We start from the raw sequence: 21,750 nt of genomic DNA, 5'->3' as shown, positions 1-21,750 counted from the left end.
GGTAAGTGTGGGCAGAGGAGGGGGTAAGTGTGGGCAGAGGAGGGGATAAGTGTGGGCAGAGGAGGGGGGTAAGTGTGGGCAGAGGAGGGGGTAAGTGTGGGCAGAGGAGGGGGGTAAGTGTGGGCAGAGGTGCTGCGAGGTGGCCAGTCCAGTTAGGCTCTTTTGTTTGGGGTGGGGGGTTGAGGAAAGTATGAGACAGAGTTTCTCTGTGTAGCTCTGGCTGTCTTGGAACTGACTCTGTAGGCTAGGCTTTCCTTGCCTCTGCCTCACGAGTGCTGGGATTAAAGGCCTGTGCCACTTGCCCGGCTCGAGTCAGTTTCTTTACCTGAACTTCCCACAAAGTAACGGTGGCAGAGACGAAGCTCAGGACAGACAGCTAACGAACTACACTACAACTCAGGCCAGCCAGCCAGCTCAGCATGTAACAGTGCTTGCCACCAAACTTGACAAGTTCAGTTTGGTCCCTGGGATCTACACGGAAGGAGAAATGACTCCTCTGATCTCTGCACGCACACCATGGCAAGCACGTGACCGCACACACCCCCAAGAGAAATTTAAAAAGAAAAAAAAAATCAAATTTAGCTGAGGGCAACCAAAAAATGTAAGTAGTCCGAAAACTATGAATGCAAGAAGAATAAGAACAGCAGTGTAAGAAACGCAACAAAAAGCCCAATTTTATTCAGTTTTCCACTTAGTAAGTTTTAACTTACTTGAAAACAGCCTCCGATGTTAGTTATATCTTTAGCTGTACATGAGTTCCCTACCGTATAGTAAAAGGTAAACTACTCAAGAAAAAAGCAGCTTCACTGGTTCTCTCATGCAAATGCTAACCAGGAAAAAGCAACCTTTGGGAGCAGCTGGGTCCTTCTCTTCTTCTGCCATGTGGAAAAGTGGCACACACATTAACCTGGAAGTACTAGCCGCCATGCCACTTGCTCCCGGGTACGAAAGGAAACGAGCTATGCAAATGACAATGGCTCACCATATTTTCATCCATCTTATTCTTACTGTTAATCACTTTTTCTTCTGCACCAATCAGTCCTCCGTCTTGCTCTGCCATTCCAATTCCAGATCCTGTGTAGAAAATGTTGACAGCTGAGTTTCTAGGCAGCCCACCTCAGGCCAGTCTCTCAGAAGCAGTGAATCCCTGCCTGGGCCAGAGAGCTTCTCACAAACACTCCCCAGACTCCCTGTGCCGCCGCGTTGGCATGTGTGAGGATGCACTGTGCTCTGCAAGGATGAATGGTACAAGCATTGCAAAGGACTGATGAAGGAGACGGTGCTTACTGGTCTCCCACCTGAAGGGATGGAATGCAAACCTTTGGAGCTGAGTCTGGGAGAGTTCCAGGATGGAAAACATGTTCCAACCCTTACATGTGACTGTAATGAGCACTAGCTACCCAACAACACAATTCTTTGGTACCTAGATTCTACTGCACAGATGAAGCACTACTCCTGTATGTGTGCTTTGAGCAGAATAGTTTTCTCCACGAGAAATTATTTCTGCTTCCAGTATCAACCTTTGCCACCTTCCACCCTCAAGCCCTCTTTGCCCTTCAAGTTTCAGGGTCTCTAGGAAGACATTTCCAGGTTGTAGCATTTAAAATTGTTTTGTAATTATCTATCCCCCCTGTCTCTCACTGGATGTTTTGTCCCTCAGATCTGGATCCTAAATAGTAACCCAGGTGAGCAGGAAGAAAGCACTTCATCAACAGAAAGAATTTTAATCAAGGTGGAAAGAGCAAGAATAGTAACTGTCTTTTTTCCAAGGTCAGAAATATGACCACAGCATATCTGGGCTCAGCACAGACATAGAGAGAAAAATCCTTTTTAGTTTTACTTTCAAGCATATGCTTCCTAGCTATCACAAGCTTCTTCTTATTAACAACATATTTAGTTTGCATATATCTATGATTTGAACCTTTTATAGAGACTTGGTAACCAACTTGACATGCTAGTGAGTAGATTCCAATGGGAGTTACATTCAGCACTGCTGTCCAGGAGCTGCCAAAGGCAGGCAATAATGTCAAGCCCAGCCATAGTCAAGTTTTTCATTCACAACTTGACTTGTTTTCTTAACATAGACCAACAGGAGATTAATAATGGCCATGCGGCTATTGAACTCGTGGCCTAATTAAATTTTTAACACATTACACTGCAGCCAAAGTGATGCAATCTTTCTCTAAAGCGTTCCCTTCAAAAGAAAAGCACAACTTGATAGCAGTTAAATCAAGACTGGCTCTGGTAGCTCAAATAAAACAACCCTGCCTGTCTACTATTCAAGGAAGAGGGGATCTAGAAAGGCACTGACTTATTTAGCACAGATGCTCATAATCAAGACTACTAAATTCTAATCCTGAGTTTCTCCCACCTCAAACTCTATAATTTTAAGTCATAAAAGGAAAGATTCTCAGAATGCAAAGAGACACTGACCAGCTCATCTAAGGGTTTGCCTTGGTCCAGGCTGGTCTAAGGCTTTTCAGTGTTATAGCCCGTGGCTCTTTTTTACACTGACTAAGCTCACTTTGGTTTCATAATGCACACAAGCGACTTCAAGAGACCAAAGTTAGTAGCTATATTGTCCCAACACATTTTTTTTAAGTAGCAAAGCAAAAGTCAGGCACAGGCTTAACACCTAAGACATACAGTTGTGAGGAATGTCAGCATAGTGACCTGCAGGAGAGACACAGCTGAGTAACACTAACATGCAAAGACACTCAGAAGAGTTAGATCCTACTTACTGATTCTAAGAATAAAATATGACATAAATTACGACACCAGCTTCTGAGCCAGGGACTTTCACTTGGTCCGCCCATGACCAGACTACCAACAGTAAGAGAGTAAGTTCATAAAATACATGAAGAACAGCGCTGCTGCCAATGACTCGAGAGGGGACTATCTACCGCTTGGGGGGTTCTCAGCTGTCACTAGCAACTCAGGCAGCAGAAACCACGTGGGCTGTGAAGACAGTCTTGGGTCCAGACCTCGATCCTCTCTACTTATTAATCTTGCCAACTTAGGAAGCAATACCTGAGTGACTTTTTCAACTGCTTAATCTATAAAACTGAGCAAAAAAAACCCTGCCCAAGAGGGATCTGGTGGGTAAAAGTGATGGTAATGCAGTTAGCATAGGGCTTTCTACAGTACACACTGTCTTTGAAGACTGGGACTCGCCACACCTACAGCCCACATGTGTCTACCTCTCTCAGCAGCAGCATGCTGTGTTTAAGGAACACTGCAACTCAGGAGCATGAGACGTGGCACAGATGGATGGTAAAGACAGCTAAAGGGGGAAAGGGCAACTGGTAATAGTAACGGGAAAAAAGAGAGAGGGACACTTACAGTCTACCTGACTGCAAACATCAAACACAATCCCATATAGACTAGCTAGACACGGAAATTTTGTTAAACTGACATACTTTTTTGACATTTACCCAGACAAAGAAAGCTGTTTCTTGGGACTCCCCAAAGCCAAGTTTGGGTGTCACACAGCACTAGACTGCACGCCAGGAAAGCCAGGGAGCTCGTTAGTAACATGAAGGCAGGGCTATTCTAGCTCCACTCAGCCATGGCTGAAGGAATGAGGCGGGGATGTCGGATGGTAGGATGAAACATAAAATGAAATTCCCAACACACTGGGGAAGTGAAAAGGAATGGAGGTCTTAAGGGAACATCTTGACAAACCAACCTTTTTTCATTGGGTGGTACAACTCCGGCTGAGTGTCTAGCAGAAAGGAAAACAATAAAAAACAAAATAGCACAAAAGGAGATTAAGAAAGAAAATGGTTTCCTTCTAAGTTCCTCTCTATAACGTGAACAAAAGGCATTTTTCCTTAAATAATATCCCATAATCAAGCCAACAGTAATCTAAACAGGAAATCACTAGATGCATCCCTGATGAGAAAAGTAAGTGGGAAGTCAGGATTGGACCTTTTAAGAGAAATTCTGGAAGAATCCCGTATTATTTAGTTTACCCCACAAACTACTATTATTTTTAGAAAACAGCAAAAAAATGAAGTTAGTATTGATTGTGGTTCGTTGACAAAGAGACAAGGTACTATTAGGTTGAGCTTTGCCCATAATGCCCCAATCCCAAACCAAAGCCTAGAGAAGCCTCATGGAGCTTTGGGATCTGTGGAGTGAGAGGAAAGGGTGACACCACTTCACCCCCGAGTCTCCCGAGCACTGCAGCTGAACCTCTGAGCTAACAGGTTATGAAGGCGTTTTTGTTTTAAGCTCCAAGGCGGGGCTGGATGCACATCTTCCCACTGGTCTGGTAGCTGCACTAGGCTACTGTATCTAATCAGTTATGTGACTGTATCACAGGAGCTGTAGGAGCTGAACTGTCAGTGTGGATCCAGTTCCACTTAGAATCTAAGCTACGTGACACCCTGGACAAATACCTAATCTGCTCAAATCTCAGAATCTCCACGAGAGACACCCACAGTATCTCCCTTCCAAGAGTGCTCTGAGGGCTGAAGGAAATGCACCCAAGTCCAGTGCTTGACTAAATCTGGCACAGAATGAAGACTCCAAAGCCAGGGGCCATTTTTATCATCACCACCCTGACCAGCAGCAGCAGCAGCAGCAGCAGCAGCAGCAGCAGGAAATAGAAGCTGATTATACAAACTAGTCTTAGGGCACAAGTCTCAGCAGCTTGTTTATTTCTGGTACAGATTCATAATTTTAGATCCTGAGAACCAGCAAGAGAATAAAGGAAAACATGCTTGGGAATCAACTGAAATCAGAGACATGACCCTGAGCCTGGACACCTCTTTTTTTTTTTTTTTTTTTTTTTTTTTTTGGTTTTTCGAGACAGGGTTTCTCTGTAGCTTTGGAGCCTGTCCTGGAACTCCCTTTGTAGACCAGGCTGGCCTCAAACTCACAGAGATCCGCCTGCCTCTGCCTCCCGAGTGCTGGGATTAAAGGCGTGCGCCACCACCGCCCGGCACCTGGACACCTCTTCAGTCTCTCCCCCAATCTGCCTCCCCAGACCGTTAGGAAAGACAATGATGTCCTATAACCCAAGGGACACCACAGAGACAGCTTTGTTATAAAGTGTAAGAAATCTACTAAATGTGAGAAATATTTCTGATTTCCCTGATATCAAAGTGTATTACCTGCCCACACACAACAGGGGCTTGGGAGATCCATGCCTTCCCTTTCCCTGCCCTCTCACACGACACAACCTCCCCAACTCAACCAGAGTTTTAAAAAATGTATTCCAATTTTCTAATTTCATTCTCCTCTCCTCTGCTCCTAGGGATGGCTCTGAGGACCATACATACCTTCATTCTCAGACAGAGATGGGAAGGGATGGAAAGGGTGGAACGGCGGGATCTCCTCACTCTCCTCAGAGCTCACCCGGACATCCACAGGGCTCTCTGAGATGGAGGAGGTGAACTGGTCCATATCTGCTCGCTGTTCCTGAAGGAGTTCATCTAACAAAAACACAACATGGAGCAGAAAAGCAGCATTTAAGAAGCATGTCTAGGCACATGCCCAGCACTCTGAAACAGGTCAATTCTTGTCATCCCAGAGCTCAAGACCAGGCAATAGACCCAGTCTGACCCACCTCCTGCCTAACTCCTGCCCACTGTCCAACTTTATAGGACCCGTGGTCCATCTCTAGATAAGTCATCACACATAACTGCAACCTCACGCCTTTTGGATGAGTTCACTATCTGCATCTTTGCTACCATTAACAAGAATTCACGCAGATACTGTTTACTAGTAAACCACTTTGCTCTGGAACACTGAGCAGTGGACAGAATGATATACGGGGTAAACTGGTAACAGGAAACGTCCCAGGCCCCTGCAATTTCACACTCTTGAGTTTCTTCCGCTAGTAAGAGTGAAGGTCAATGAAATTCAAGGCTCTGTGGCTCCAGGCCAGTACATCTGTCTTTGGAGACTCCTCAGCCTTGTCATGGAAATCTCCAGTTGATTCTAGACTTTCTGAAACCATGGTGTACTAATGTCTGCCTCACCAGCCCTGCTTACTCTTTATTTATATCATTCGCCTCACCAAAAAACTCCAGTCTGGCCTTGATATAATGAGTACTCACCGATTTCCTCCTGAATTTCTTGAGCCACATAAGGAACTTTGTACAACAGAGAAAGGCTTTGATTCCTTCTTTCTTCAATCACATGGAGGTGCGTCATCACCTAGGAGCAGAGGATGGGGAGAGATCTTGTCACTGAAAACTGTAAGGTAAGGAGGAAAAATACCCACATAGTTCCAGAGACGCAAAGGCTCTACACTTCCTACTAAACAAGGCAAAACAGCTGGAAGGAGAAGTCTATTACTTTCCTTGCCAGACTGGCTGACGTCTAAAGCATAAGATAGCACATAGTGTGAGTGATAGTCATTTATCTACAGAGAGGGCTCCCAGTTCAAATATTCATTTTCAGAATATGGTCGTGAGGAGCTGGACAGATGGCTATGAGCATTTGATGCTCTTGCAGAAGACTAGTGTTCAATCTGTAGCACCCACATGGGAGTTCACAACTGGCTGTTAACTCTAGTTCCAGGGGGTCCAATCCTCTTCCAGCCTTCACAGGCACCACGCATGCATACAGGCAAAACACTCATCCACATTAAAAAGACAAAACAAAACAAAAAAACCAATGCTTACTAGTCAGTTGACTTGGTTTTTATACAAAACAGCTGTCACTATCTTTACTGAGTCAAGGCCCTGGTTTATAGAGTGCTAAACCTTTTGTTGCTGAGTTTGAGAAAGGGGGAAAATGCCAGTCACTTTTCTCAACTAGCCAAAGCAGAGTACGCAAACATACACTGAAACGAGTGGCAGGAAGGCAGGGCTGCTCATAGATTTGGCTTGGTGAAACAACTATCCAAAATTGTTATGGTTAAGACAGAAATTAATGTATTTCTATTAAAATTATGGCTCTTTAAAATAATTCATGATAAGGCATAAATAACCCATTCTCTCTGTCTCTGTCGCTCTCTCTCTTTTTTTTTTTTTTTTGGTTTTTCGAGACAGGGTTTCTCTGTAGCTTTCATGCCTATCCTGGTACTAGCTCTTGTAGACCGAGCTGGCCTCAAACTCACAGAAATTCGCCTGACTCTGCCTTCCAAGTGCTGGGATTAAAGGTGTGTGCCACCACCCATTCTTAAGTGTTGAAGAAACGTTTATCTATGCTAGCTCACTACTTACCTAAATGTAAATACTGTTAATCTAATGTAACAACAAAAGCATCCAAGGTTGAAAAGACAGGTGACTGTGATCCACAGACTTGGTGGGGTGGAGTTTTGCACCAGCAGCTCAACAAACTCATGGCCACATTACCCTCTCCAGCCTAAGTTTGCACTTACTCAAATTCTTCTAAAGAGGGCGTGTACAACTAGTGGACTGGGTGGCCCTGAAGACATTAACATGAAGGGTTGAAACGGAAAAAAATTAAAGATGCTTTTACTGTAGATTGATGTGCTTCTGACCTTTAAAAGCAAGATGAAAGCAATTTAATTTTGTATTTGCTATTCTGCCAATCAAACTGATGGGAAAACTCAAGTGTGAGGGCCGTGGCAAAAAAAAAAAAAAAAAAAAAAAATGCAAATGGAATTGCAATGAGCAGCCCAGAAACCAAGCATGTATAGATACCATTATACTTCCTCAGATGAATTAAGGAGCCCTTTGAGAGGACAAGAACCACAGGATGCAATAGTAGAAATTAGTCATTACAGAAGCCTTCATGCTAAAGAGCCTAAAGGGTAGGTTCAAAATATAGGAGCACTAAAAATATTGCATGACATTACTTTCAGACTATAAGGCATATATAAAAACATAAACCAATTTCAGGTTTAAATTTGTGTCAGGCTAAAGAAAAAATATTTTACAAGATTTATTTATTTTATGTGTATGGGTGCTCTGCTTATATGTAAGCCTGCATACCACATATGTTCCTGGTGCCTCCAGAGGCCAGTAGTGGGCATCAGATCCCCTGGAACTAGTTACGGATGATTGTGAGTGGCCATATGGGTGCTGGGAATCAAACCCAGGTCTTCTAGAAGAATATTCAGCGATCTTAACCCCTGAGTCTCTCTCCAATTCCAAAGAATATCTTATTACATACAAAGCAAAAAATTTTTTTTAATCCCTAATCAGAAATACTTCTGGTCCTAAATATTTTGGATATGGGATATTTATCGTGTAAGGAGCTGAGTGTTTGCACGTTGAGTGCTCAGGGAGCACAGGAACAGCAAAGAAAATGCAATTCAGTGTTTCTGTTTCACTGACATCACAAACTGAGAACAGACTTAAGAGTTCCCACGAGAGCTGGGTTTCTCCTCAGAACTGCTAGGATGAGATGATTCTATTTCTCAGTTTATTTCCTATGGATCTTTGTCTTAGGAATTTGCTAATAAATTATTTATATACCAATCAGGCCCAAGGATATGTAGCTCAGCAGTAGAGTACTTGCCTAGCATGTGTAAGGCCCCACATTCTATCTTTGGCACCAAAACAAGATTCTCTCTCCATTATATTCTTAGAATATGGTACATAATATATATAGTGCAAAATATCCACTCCAAAAATATTTGATATATACCATATAAACTTAATTTTATTTTCATCCCCCTGACCTCCCTCCTCCTATAAGAAAGATACAACAAAAATATAATAAAAGATTTGGATCAAATCAATCCAATCCTGACAAGATTCATTTTTCCGCCTGTCTTCCAAAGGCAGTCTGGAACTCTTGGTGTTTTCCCTCTTCCACTCCATCTAGTGTGAAGTGAAACCTTTAACACAAGACCTCAGAAATATCCCTTCCTGTAGTCCCACCCTTCAGGCACCAAAGTTATTTAGTTCTCTCAAATATCCAACTTCTAATGTGAACTCTGCACCTTGGAGGAAAGTAATTCTTCATTTCATAGTTAACAAAATTAATCTGTATTAGTCTTTGAGCTGTATTCAAGGGATCCAACTTCATTAGACTGTATGTGAAATTTTAACATGTAGATGGTAACACAAACTTCTGCCCAACAAAGGGAGTGGTTTCTGGGTAACTTATTTTATGTTCTTACTATGAGAAGTTGGGAAGAAGAACTTCTGGGAGGGCACTGTGCACACACCCGTGTGTGTGAGTACTCATAATCTGCACGGCTGATTACAGCAGGACAATAAAATAGGGATGGTGATGCTATTACACCGTCCTCAGAAAGCCAAGGGACCGTCAGACTGCAGTCTTTTGCACAGTTCACCGTCTATGAATACATGAGAATTACTAATGTATGGACGAGAGCTAGAAGAAGAAACAGAAAAAAAAAAAACCTGTACAAATGGCAGTGGAGTAAAGTGGGCTCAGCATAGGACAAACTCAGAAATGTGTTTGTCTGAATAAAAACTTCACTGGATACCACAAGGAGGTGGAGTATCCTGGGGCTCATCAAACACACCGGGCAGCTGCCCTACCACTGAGCCAAGAACAACTCTTAAGACCTGCACCATGTATCTGCCTAGAAAAGGGTTTCACATACCACATCGGTGATAAGCTGAATCAGAAATGAACTGACATAAAAATGTGATTTGGAAACTCACTTATCTCTTTCGGAAAAATCCAGCTAACAACAAGCACAAGCAGCAGCATGTCTCAGCACCTGCTGGAAATGTCTCGTTTACCTGGGATTTCATCTGGGCAGCCTTTTCTGGGTCAACAGCCAACACATGCTGGTAATGACGAATGGTGTGCAGGCGATCTTTATTCTCAGCACGGACATAACGACGCAGAGCTTGCAGAATACGATGTGGCTGCCAAGACCAGAGAATGCAAAGCAGGTAAGGAAAACGGAAGTTTCAAAATTGATTAAGGATAAAAGCTATAGCTTGGAAACAAGTAAAGAACTATCTTTCTTGGTTTAAAAAAAAAAAAAAAAACTATGTTTGTTCCAGACTCTTCAGCTCATGGTCCTCCTGTGAATTACCTTTTCCCCCCCTCCTGGTGTGGCTAACACCTACACTGTGAGCTAGGTGGTTTTCTGTGTCACTCTAGAGAGAGACACTTCCATGGCTTAATTAAGAAAGATACAAAGATCCTTCTGACAAATACTTTTTTAGGTAATAAAAATTATCAACAGTATGTACACCTAAGTACACGAGTGGGGGAGGCCAGACTGCAGCATGCATGTAGCGGTCAGGGAGCAATGCTGTGGAGTTTGCTCTCTTCTTCCAGCTTTATGTGGGTTCTGCAGATTGAACTCTGGTCGTCAGGTTTCTGCAGCACGTGTGTCTTTATCCTCTGTGGCACCTCTCTAGCTTCCTATCACTCTCAGAGCAAGACAGGTTTGATTTATGCACTAAAAAAGCTGGACACCACTTACTCAAGTGGAATAATTCATATTCTACTATGACTGTTTTACAACTTTCCTTCTCTGTTTACTAGACCAGCCCCAGGCTTGGGACTCCCGTCACTGCCTCTGAAAGGCTCAGATTACAAGTGTGCGCCACCACTGCCCACACCTTTCCCTTTCCTGCATAGTATTACTTTGATGGAACTGGTTCAAACATGTATATTCAAAGAAGGCATGCTTTCTTTCTGAAAGTAAGGTACCACAGAAAATCCAGAATTATAGAAACAGTTGAGTCCCCTTAGTTTATGCTTGTCCACTTGCATATCACAGGTAGCATATGCAGGCACACCATGATATAATGGTACCAAGCTCATACACGCAGAGACTAGACTCAGTTCCTTTTCTTTTTTAATCTTTACCTTCAATTTTGTCAAAACTTGTCATAAAAATATGATCTTTTTATCAGGCTGTATGCGGAAAATTGGGGTTCCAGGCAGCAGGAAGAACAGGACTTGTCTATAACTGCTCTGACCGCCAACTCACCCGAGGCGGGTCAGACTGCAGGGCAGCCAGGTAATTCTCCAGAGCTATCCGCCGGCGCTCATTCAGCATGGCTTCCACTCGGGCCAAGTGCGTTTCCACAAGCTGCTGCTTCTCACTGGCTGCCTCCTTCTCCAAAGCTTTAACCATAGCTTGGAAATGCTAAGTCAAGAAAGGAGGAACAACACGGAACTCATGGCACCAGTAGGAAATCTAAGCAAGCACCCTCAGGACCCAACGCTTTTCTTTGCCTAGTGCCTCTGTGTCTATAATACCGTAACAGATCCAGAGCGACATCACCTCTGATTTCTATTAGGATGTGTCCATCCATGAAAAAAAAAAAATGTTCTTTGTTAGAGAACCTCTTGAATTTCTGAACTGAAATGACTAGGCTTGCAATTTAACATCTGGTTTTACAATGCTCACTATCACGTTTTCCATGTTCTAATAAGACACCAACTTCTAAATCCTGAATCCAGTAACTAACAGGACATATTTTGAAGCATAGCTCAGTAATGTGCTGGCTCGCCTTGAGTCACACCTACTCAAGCTGTAAAGAGAACACTGTCTGTGAGCTGTCTGGCCATGTTCACTGGTTAAGGTTGCTGAATCAAATATCCCTATAGAAGATGAAATTGTTTATGTAAGAATTAAAGCTCTGAGAATTTGAGTGCCTGATTAAAGAAGCCAAGGTCCTCCAGGAAATAGACCAGTGATGAGGAGAGAGTTCACCTGGTATATACTAATTTTAAAATATGTGCTTAGTCTGGGTGAGGGTGGGGGACTCTTTGTTCAACTCCCAAAACTGCTCCCACCCACAAAAAATTAAAGCAATAACAGGATCCTTTTTTCAAGCCCAAATCAGTCTTATGAATTGCTGTTTCTATTGCTAACCCTTCCTGTCTACTGAAGAGGATACAATAGCAACAAATCTGTTGCTATGATTTTGAGGTTACAGTTTTACAAAGTTAGGGATAAATTGTATTAAAGAGCTGTACTTTCTGCCTTCTGGCTTGTCAATGAGTCAGGTTCTTTTTAATCCAGTAGTGTTGAAAAACAAGTCAGAGCTCATGAACAAGATGACAGAGGGCTTTTGCCAGGAGAGCAGAATTAACAACAGCAAAGCCAAAGTCACTTCCTGCACCAATTAGGTGTGCTTGGTCTATTTCTACTTCAGACAAGCAATATTACTAGGGAAAACTAAATGGGGAAGACAGGAGAGAAAGGGAAGAAGGAGGAAGAGGAGGAGAGGGAGGGGAAGGGAGAAGAGAGAGGGAGAGAAGAGGCAGAGAGGGGGAGAGAGAGAAACTTCCTTGTAATTTAAGTCCTTGACTAGGAGGAGGTGTTAAATTCAAACTCCCTGGGAGCTGGCCCTGACTGTGTTTTCTGCAGGTCACACTGGACCTTTTGTCCCCTCTGCCCTGAAAAAACGTCCTACCTGAATGAGGGTCTGTCTCTCTGCTTTGGGGAGGTTTTTGGCTTGAAGCTCTGCCTCTTCCCATTCTTTCTTCACCTAGAACAAAGATCAAAAGCACTTATTAGAGAATAAGCCTCTGAAACAACTTCTCCATTTTCTAAAAATACTGATGGGTACTGAATCCAATGCCGGAAACTGTGCAAAAGGAAACCATACCACATGATCTCTGAGGTCAGACTGTTGCTCAAAAATGTCTAGGCCTGGGCCATCCCCAGACATAACTTCAATTCCATATCTCCTTGTTATATATCTTGGGCAAGTTACTATTATGCTTATTCCCCCTTCATTAAAAACTAAGATTAATACCTATTTCTATCAAAACTGATAATGAACATTTTGCTAAGATTAAGTCCAGTGTATAAAATATGAGGAGCATGAGCCTAGCAACCAATTCCTTCTGTTACTGCTGTCTTGAGACAATCTTTTTTCCTCTTTTTTATTTTTTAAATTATTAAATGTTTTTGTCCATTTTACATACCAACCTCAGTACCCGCCCCCCCATTCCTCCCTAAGGACTCCATGGCGAGTCAACAAACCTGGCATATTAAGCTAAGTCTGGACCAAGGCCCTCCCCGCTGCATCAAGGCTGAGCAAGGCATCCCACTATAGGGAATGGGCTCCAAAAAGGCAGCTCAGGCACCAGGGTTAGAGCCTGGTCCCACTGCCAGGGGTCCCTCAAACAGACCAACCCATACAACTGTCACCCACATGCAGAGGGCCTAGTTTGGCCCCATGCAGGCTCCCCAGCAATGTTTTGAGACAACCTTATGTAACTCAAGCTGGCCTCAGGCTCCAAGTGTAGCTAAAGATGACCTTCAAGTTTTGGTCTTCCTGCTGCTTCCTTCCAAGTGCTGGGATAACAAGTGCCCCTCAACCCTGCTTTGTATGGTACTTGAGACTGAGCCCAGGCCTTTATGCATGCTAAGAAAGTCCTCAGGCAAGGCCACCGAGGTTAAACTATGCACAATCACGAGGAGGATGTACTATGGGTCTCCTTGCTTTAATTTTTAGAATGTTTCCAAGTAAATAAACATTCTAGAGACTTAGACTCTTCCCTCTACAACTAGAAAGCATTAATGACTGTTTTACTTCATCTAATCTACTTTCACAGTTTCATAACCCAAGTCTTCAATTTTGACAGTGACAAAAAATTTGGATCTTTAAAAATAAGAATTTAAAGTCAGCAATAGCAAGAGTAACAAGCACATACCAGTACAGGGCATGTTCAGAAGTGCAACGCCCCTGAAAGTAATTTCATCACATGAGGGAGTAGGTGGAGAAAAGGGGTTCATCCACTGGAGGTAGCTCCCCAGAACCCCACGGCATTTTAGCCAGCAATGCTCCTCTCTTCCAAGTATAAAAATCCTGCCTTGCAGGGTACCTGCCTCGTGTGCATCAGGTCCTGATTTAGTTCCTGGTACCACAAACAATACAAACCATTACCCTGTCCATTCTGCTGCGGTGCCGAATCTCCAGCTGTTCCTTTGCCTTCTGGAAGCGGGCGTGCTCATTATCGTCCGCTGAGGTCTCAAAATACACATCAACATCATTGGTTGGCAGGGGGGTTGGGGGAACTGAAACAAAGTCAGAGAGTCAGCCAGATAATCGAGCACAGGAGCCACAGGATGGACTAGATTTGTCTGTGGCTCTGTCACAAAGTGCAGGGTGCCGCTGCCTGCCAAGATGCCACTGCGAGATGGCGGTGGGCAATCTTCTTTGCGTAACATTCGCTAACCATGTCAGTCCATGTCAATACAGTAATTTGTTGGCAGCCCAAAACGCTAGCATCTTCAGAACCCAGGAAGCATTTACTTAGGACTGCAGGACAAAAAAACACACCTGCTTCTACAATCTTACCCTTCAAAGCGTGAAACCTAAAAACCTAAACCATGCCACCCTACTGTTATTGCTAATGGTATCTAAGTGGAAACCAGGACTAAAATCAGACCTCACGGAGACATTTCCACAAAGGTCTCCACTTTTAAGGAATGGTTTCCTGTCTTTTTTATGGCACTCTATGGGCCTTAGTTTGGGGAAACTGGTTCAAGGATGCATTCTTTGCGTACACGCTGAGTGGAGAAAGTTCACTGAAGGACGCTTAGGCCTCTGTCCAGTAATAAGGCTAACAAAAATTAAACTAAATTTATGTATTTGGTGAGGATACTTTCTACTAATGGGAAGATGCTTTGGTCTTATTCTACTCATGACACTGACTAAGGCTTGCTTCCAGGTGTTCTCCAGGGCACCGACCATTAAGACAGAAACCTCTGACCTCACTGCTCTTAGGCATGAGCTGCTATGGCCCCCAAGGCAAGTGATTATGTGCACAATGGACTGGGGGGCAAGTCCACTTTGTGGAAATATATAGTTTTAACCCAGAGAGGAAGTGTGAAACTGGTTTAAAAAAAAAAAAAAGCTAGAAATCAGCTGACCACTCCACAAACTATCAGAAGCCACTTTCTATGCTCCCTTTTAATTTAGTAAACCTTGTAACTGTAATCTTGTTGATACTTCATCTCTCCATATTTTGAAGAAGGATCTCAGTACCCAACTTTCAAATGAATTAAATTACAGCGTGTTTCTTTACAAAACATATTCCTCTAGCATTTATTCAAAGTTTAGTGAAGAATTTCAAGTCATTTGTACCACTCTCTACACAGTCATCAGCAACACACATCAGAAGTATAAAGGCTTTCGTGCTGCGAAGACGGTTCCAGTCTTTGGGCTGGGAGAATGCTAACAGTGGGTCCAATCACCCCTGTGATAGAAACCAAAAAGGAAAAGCACAGCATTCTGGAGACTTCCTTCTAGAGACATGAAGTACAGGTCAGATCGTGGCAGGCTCAGCCTACCCACTCTGCGTGAGCACAGACAACCTGGTGTGCATAGGTCTTCAAGGCTCTCCAGCTGAGGACCCTGAAGCGCACACACAACTGCTTCTCAGCAGAGCTCTCCTGATGCACAGGAGATTTCACCTTGTTCAGATACTGTGTGAGATCTGGGTATAGAGAGTATCTCCACACTCCCTGAGATCATCAAAGGGCCTCAATTCCTTACGCAGTAGCCCAAAATAATGTTCTCTATATCCTTAGCTGAATCATTTTTAAAAGCGGTAAACATCACAAAAATTCTTATCTCTACATCTTTCCTAAATAAATTTATGGATGAAAGTTCCCATGGTCCATTTTTCTTTAAACCTTTCCTGGACTACTAAATAACAACAGCCTTTCCCTAGTGTTGCTGGAATGGAAGCAATAAAGCACACCACAATAGATTAAGATCTTAAACATTTTTTGGAAGACAAAGAAGAAAGTCCGTGAAGATATTCAAATGAGAAGCTATCAGAAGCTACAGCAAACACCAGGGACAGGCAGAGGATGCATTCCAGAGCAGGAACCGAGGGAAACTACCTGGCCCGAGGATTTTCCTAGCATATAAATTAAGATACAAGACAGGACCTTGACAAAGAAAGTAGTAACTATAAGAAAATCGCTCCCTATGTTTAATATAAGTCCAACTCAGCTGAAGCACTGCCCTTCCTCTGACACCAAAACCACACACAATCAGAAATGGACTCACTTCCTAAAGCCTTACAAAAACCCATGTGGCCACAAGACTGTCGAAGTCAAGTCAAGAGGTGCGGGGCACAGCTCTCACCAGAGTGCAGCAAGTGAGGTATTTCAATACTCTGGAATCCCACAGTATCCCTGCTGTCGCTCCTTCTGATGGTGGCTGTCCTGACAGGCAGCATGCAGCACAGGGGTCAGCAACAGGTTAGTCAGGCACACAACAAGAGGCATGGGCCAAGGCACATGATTGAGCAGCCCCCAGAGCTAGCATGGAATTGCTCTATGGTACCTCTCGACAACAGATGACCGGAGGACACAGATGCCTTCCCGAAGACACCAACCCCACCCCCACAGCCTATCAACTCCAAGGCCCACGAGAAAGAACAAGACCCTGGTTGTGCCACCACTGCACCAGGGTGGGCACACTACCACTCACTGCCAACCATCAGTAGACACACAGGGAGCACGGGACACCAAAAACTGAGCTCACAACTGCCAACAGGAAGACAGAGCCCTTGGTCTAGAAAGCACAAAGATGGGGAAAAGACTGACGGCAAACACCCGAGTCAGCATAAACATGACATAGATGCAGTCACAAGGACGGCAGGATAGACAGAAGGCTGGACAGGATGGCACTGCTGCGCAGGGCCAGCACAAGGCGGGACTTACTCATCGTTTTACACACAGCCATACAATAATCCTCAGACTCAAAATTGTTCCTGTTGCCGCCGCAGCCGCCATATATAAAGCGTACGCACTTTCCCTTGGAGAGGTCGAAGTACCAACGAGGCATCACAGCCCGGCAGGGCCCCGTCATCGCCTCCTGGGAGCAGACAGCTGTGTGAAAATGGTCAGAGTGTCAGCAGGGCGGAGGCAGTGCTTCACATGCTTCACAGTGCTACAGGCCAGCCGGGGCAAGGTGGGGACAACTGGCCTAACAAGCCCTGACCAACCTCACTCACCAATACAGGCAGACGGAATCACTTTCACGTGATGAAGACATTTAGGGAGAAAGATAATTTTACTTTTCTATTTTTTTTTGTACTGAGTCTAGATTAATACCACAGGCTGACATAAAGGATCTGCTTATGAGCCTCACACTTCTGATCTGTGCGGTGGTGACAGGTGCCTGCTTTGTTCTGATGGCTGCTCGTAGGATCAAAGGAGTCAATGTGAGTAGAAAGGCCATTTCAGGTGTAATACCTGCAGCAGGGACTACAGCACCCGAAAGGATCAGCATTTACACAGTCTTCATCTCCAAAGTAAACTGCACCCTTCTAGACAAGTCCAGTATTTTCCTCAGCTGAGTCCTAATTCTTCAGATCTTAATCAGCAGTGATTATATCTAAGTGGCTCTGGAACTATCATAGCCTTTCCTTTTTCAATTTTATCCTACCCTCTACAAAAGCCTGACCAGAAAGTCTACAGACAGGAACACACATGGGTAAAGAAAAACCAAGCAAGTCACTCCCTCCCTTCTAGAAAGCTGCACTGGAGTGAGAGCTGCCCCCAGGACGACAGCACATTCTTGGACCTGCCCAGCTGCTCATGCGGACAGCTCCACCGCCACACTAGAGAAAGCTGCATTCCTGCTGGTACAGACGCTGCTTTGCCTTCTGAGACTTACCCATGGTGAGGGCGGAAAACAACACAACCTCCAAGGAAAGAGCCACGTGGATGTCATGCCATGGCATTATGCTGAGTTACCTTTAACATCGTGAGCAATCTCCTTGTCTGAAACAGTGCCGTCGCGGCTGGGCTCAGTTGGGTTCTCCTCAGTGTAGTCATCTCCTTTAAAAGAGTCATAGTAGTAATCACGGTCTTCCACTACTTCCCCTTCCTCCTCATCCTCATCTTCCTCATCCACAGCTGCTTCTGTGAAGTCTTCCAAATCTGCTTCAGTAGGAAATTCACTAGAGACCATAAGCCAAAAAGGGAGGTTAGTAGCAATTCCTATGCGCAAAGCACAATTCCCTTCCCTATTCTGAAACACACAGAGACAGGAAATAAGCTCATCTCACATGTAACTGTGCCATCAAAGCCCTCGGCCCAGCTTTACTGGCAAAAGGGAAGTTAGTGAATACAGACTGCATTAACCTGTGGAAGATAATGCGGCCCAGGGGCTGGAGATGGCTCATCGATTTTTGTTGCTTTTGCAGAGGACCTAGGTTCACCTACATGGAGCTTCACAATCATCTATCTGATTCCAGTCCCAGAGGATTCAGCACCCTCTTCAAACTTGCAAGAGCACCAGGGCACACAACTGATAAAACACCTCTAGCCAAATTGCCTATAGGCAAGTCTACAGAGCACTCTCTTGATTAATAGTTGGTTTGGAAGGGCCTAGTCCACTGTGAGTGGTGTCACTCTAGACAAATGGACCTGGGGTGCATAAGAAAGCAAACTGAGCAAGCCTGTAAGCGGTACTCCTTCATGGTCTTTGCTTTAATTCCTGCCTCCAGGTTCCTGATTTCCCTTCATGAAGGACTGAGAAGCTGTGCGGTGGTGAAACAGATCCTTCCCTCCCCTAGGTGCTTTCGGTTAGTGTTTTATCATAACAACAGAAATCCAGCTAAGATACCAACCTTACGTTATCCAACAACGAGAGACCAACAGCCACTTTTACAGAAGGGCAAAAACACAGGCCAACCTGGTCTCTATAAGGAATTCGCGGCCAGCTAGGACTACACAGATCCTTGTCTCACAAATGTACAGCTGTCCTTGACACCCCCACTGGGAGGCCCTGTTAGGCAGAGGCTGCAGTCTACCATGGCCTGGCAGCTCTTTCTGAGCTCCGCAACATAGAGGACCCCTTCTCCCCTAAGTTTGGGGGAGAGGGGCTTCCTACTCTCTATCTGGCCTTATTTGGAAAAAGTCTTTAGGTCTGGCTATCTGACTTACCTCTACACAGTTCCCTGCAGCTTTCCCCCTGGTGCCCATATGGTAATTAGTCATTGTGCTAGGAGCTTTAGGATAGGACCACGCTTCCACAGATGATAACTAAGACTTGTGCTGTTTAATGCAAGTTAGGCGATGCCCCAGCCACTGTCCCCGCCCTTCATATCTCCCTTCACTCTGGAATAAAGTTGAGCTGCCTCCTGGAAGGCTATTTCCACTATGTTCCCAGGCTATACAAAGCTCTTGGTCGCCATTTCTGCTCCTATGTCCTTTCAGACTTGTGGCCAACAGACCTCAAATAAAAAAGGGGACCCCACAGCTCCCAATCAAACAAAACTAGGAAAAATGAGATCAACACTCTAAACAAGTTTACCTTTTATCAAGATCATAGTCTTCCTCTTCATCCTCCTCCTCCTCATCCTCCTCCTCCTCCTCTTCCTCCTCCTCTTTGGACATGGTAGAATCAGAGTCAACAATCTTTGTCTGAGGGCAGCACACATACTCAGTGCCATGGAACTGGTCTACCCCACAGGGCAGCAGCATGCCATAGCTATATAAGGTCATCCCTTCAGTCAGACATGCCTACAAGAAACCCACAGACCACATCAGGATATTTCATAAGACAAAATGATTGGAGGACAAATCTAACTGAAGGATCAGAGTAAGAGAGGGTATTCCTTCCTACCACAAGAATGAAATGGCACCCAAGCTTGCCTTGCTGTGTTTGTGTGCATGCACACACCTAGGCTGCGTAGAGGTGACCTTAGGGGCCAGGAAGTCTTCTTGGGAGCCCTGCTGACAGCATACACTATCAACTGTCTTAACAGCCCACTCTGTGGCTTAAACATGCTAAGCAACTGTCCTTTTACTAAGCTACATCCCAGCCCAAATGAAAGAGTAAATACCACTAAAGTATTTCTGCTCCTTTTTTCACAGTGCTAGGAATAAATGAAACCCAAGGCTCCAAACGTGCTATGCAAGAGCTCCGCTACCACTTTATCTCCTTGGCTCACTAACAGTTTACTCTAGGAACCTGGGAGCCAGTGGGCTTGGCAATGCATTTGCTAAGGTCCAGGTGATGTGTGGCTGGGTGGATATTGAGCTGCAGATGGAGTGATGGAGGCATGAGGCTGCATCTGTTCAGAACCAGGACACCAACGTGATCCAAGGAGCATGGTTCCTGAGGCGCTGGCGGGGTCACTGCGAAACCTCTGCTCTACTGTAACGTTGTGTGGGGTGGTCCTCTCAGAAGACATCTGGCAACATTTAGATATAGTTATGGAAAAATGGAGCCACATCTCCTCAGCTCAGGTGCCTGAGCCAAAGTCCTTCTAAGCAGGATCTCTCCATACCTCTCAACAGCTAGATTCTGGCCAGAATTGTATCCTGGCCTTGCCAGTGTCACACAGATTCTGAGCACACTGGGCCCCATAGCAACCACACAGGCCCTGGTGTAGATTTACCAGGTGAATCTTGCTGCTGTCAGGACCAACTAAACAAACACAAAGCTCGCCAGCACTAGGCTGCCTTGGTGTCTGGGATCGACAGACAGGAGGCTGAACTTGGAATGGAAACTCTAGATTCTGTAGATGGAGTCCCCACGAAGACTACAACCATCTGTTGATTTTATAAAATTTCTAGTCTAGTCTTTTCTTATTGGGCTATTAACTGCTTGCTGTTGATGTGCAAACATTCTTTCTATATGCTGGACATTCTATAGTTTGTAGATCTTTGCTGTGTGCGTTATGAACTTTTTATTAGACTGACAAAAAACAAACAAACAAACAAAAAAACCTCTAGGAACCAGACTTGTTCATGCTGTACCTCTGTTAAAAAACATCTATTCTCCCAATTATTTTTATTTATGTGTTTGCCACCTATATGAAGATGCCTATGGAGGCCAGATGAGGACATCAGATCTCAGAGACCTGGTGAGTTGTGAGTCAGTTGATATGGATGCTGGGAACCGAACACAGGTCCTCTGGGAGGGCAGGAAGCTCTTGAAACCACTGAGTCTTCTCTCTCCAGCCTCCTTCTAGGTTTTTTTTGTTTGTTTGTTTGTTTGGTTGGTTTTTCGAGACAGGGTTTCTCTGTGGTTTTGGAGCCTGTCCTGGAACTAGCTCTTGTAGACCAGGCTGGTGTCGAACTCACAGAGATCCGCCTGCCTCTGCCTCCCGAGTGCTGGGATTAAAGGCGTGCGCCACCACCGCCCGGCTCTTCTAGGTATTTTAATTTAACACAGAAATACCTAGGTGTGGCAGTACATACTCCTCTGAGTTCCAGAGAGAGGGAGGCTACAGCCAGAGGACTGTGATGAGTTCCGGGTAGGCCTGAGCCTATCAAGTCCCAGGCCAGTTAGAGCTGCGTAGCTGAAAACCATGCTGTGGGTGAACAGAACGCAGTCTCTTCTGAGGACTGGCCGCTTCCTTCCCGCAGGGTTCTTACCTCCTTGACCACGGTGTGCCAGCGCTGGTGTTTCTCACACACCTCCATCCGCTCTTGGTGGAAAAACTGGCAGTTTTCTGGAACCAGCAGAACATCACTAACAAATTCGCCCACTGTGGGGAAGAAAAGCCTTTGTCAGAAGCAAATCTGGTTGTAATTCAGGGTGCAATCAGCCTTCAGTACAGATCTTCCTAATAAAGTATAAAAATTAGAATTATAACCAGCATAAACAGTATCAAGCAAGAAACATATGCTAAATGTTTCAATAATTATCCCATCCTAAGGAGTCTAAGTCTTGTAGTAGATAGAAATAGCTTGACCAAGTCATGAGAAGAAAGTAACTACTATTATCTAGTCTTCAACCCCATTGTAGACCTGAGAAGGGAAATAATATTACTTGAGTAAACAAGAAGTACAATCAAGCAACTTCCAAAATGAGCAATAAATGATAGAGACAACTGGCTACCAGGGCAATCACCCACGGGGGGGGGGGGGGGGGGGGGGGG

General features: G+C 44.6%; 1 protein-coding gene across 4 annotated transcripts in view; it reads right to left on the bottom strand.

Annotated features, from left to right (window-relative positions):
* Nucleotides 1–21,750, bottom strand: part of Aplp2 (amyloid beta precursor like protein 2) — a 64,290-nt gene that overhangs the window by 4,624 nt on the left and 37,916 nt on the right. The window contains exons 4-15 of one of the 4 annotated variants that reach the window (XM_050160042.1): nt 21,245–21,357; nt 19,173–19,381; nt 17,609–17,814; nt 16,571–16,738; nt 13,776–13,906; nt 12,294–12,368; nt 10,859–11,017; nt 9,648–9,776; nt 6,069–6,168; nt 5,289–5,441; nt 3,689–3,724; nt 983–1,074 (exon numbers count right to left, since the gene is read on the bottom strand). In XM_050160042.1, the coding sequence (XP_050015999.1) occupies nt 983–1,074; nt 3,689–3,724; nt 5,289–5,441; nt 6,069–6,168; nt 9,648–9,776; nt 10,859–11,017; nt 12,294–12,368; nt 13,776–13,906; nt 16,571–16,738; nt 17,609–17,814; nt 19,173–19,381; nt 21,245–21,357 (1,571 nt within the window). The remainder of the gene's footprint in view (nt 1–982; nt 1,075–3,688; nt 3,725–5,288; nt 5,442–6,068; nt 6,169–9,647; nt 9,777–10,858; nt 11,018–12,293; nt 12,369–13,775; nt 13,907–16,570; nt 16,739–17,608; nt 17,815–19,172; nt 19,382–21,244; nt 21,358–21,750) is intronic. The other 3 variants (XM_050160044.1, XM_050160043.1, XM_050160045.1) reach the window with 3 other exon arrangements.

Source organism: Alexandromys fortis, unplaced genomic scaffold (genome assembly GCF_014885135.2).
Source record: "Alexandromys fortis isolate MF-2015 unplaced genomic scaffold, M_Fortis_MF-2015_v1.1 scaffold_108, whole genome shotgun sequence".
NCBI lineage: Eukaryota > Metazoa > Chordata > Mammalia > Rodentia > Cricetidae > Alexandromys > Alexandromys fortis.
Note: the sequence above shows the minus strand (reverse complement) of the source record. Positions and strands in the feature narration are given on the sequence as shown.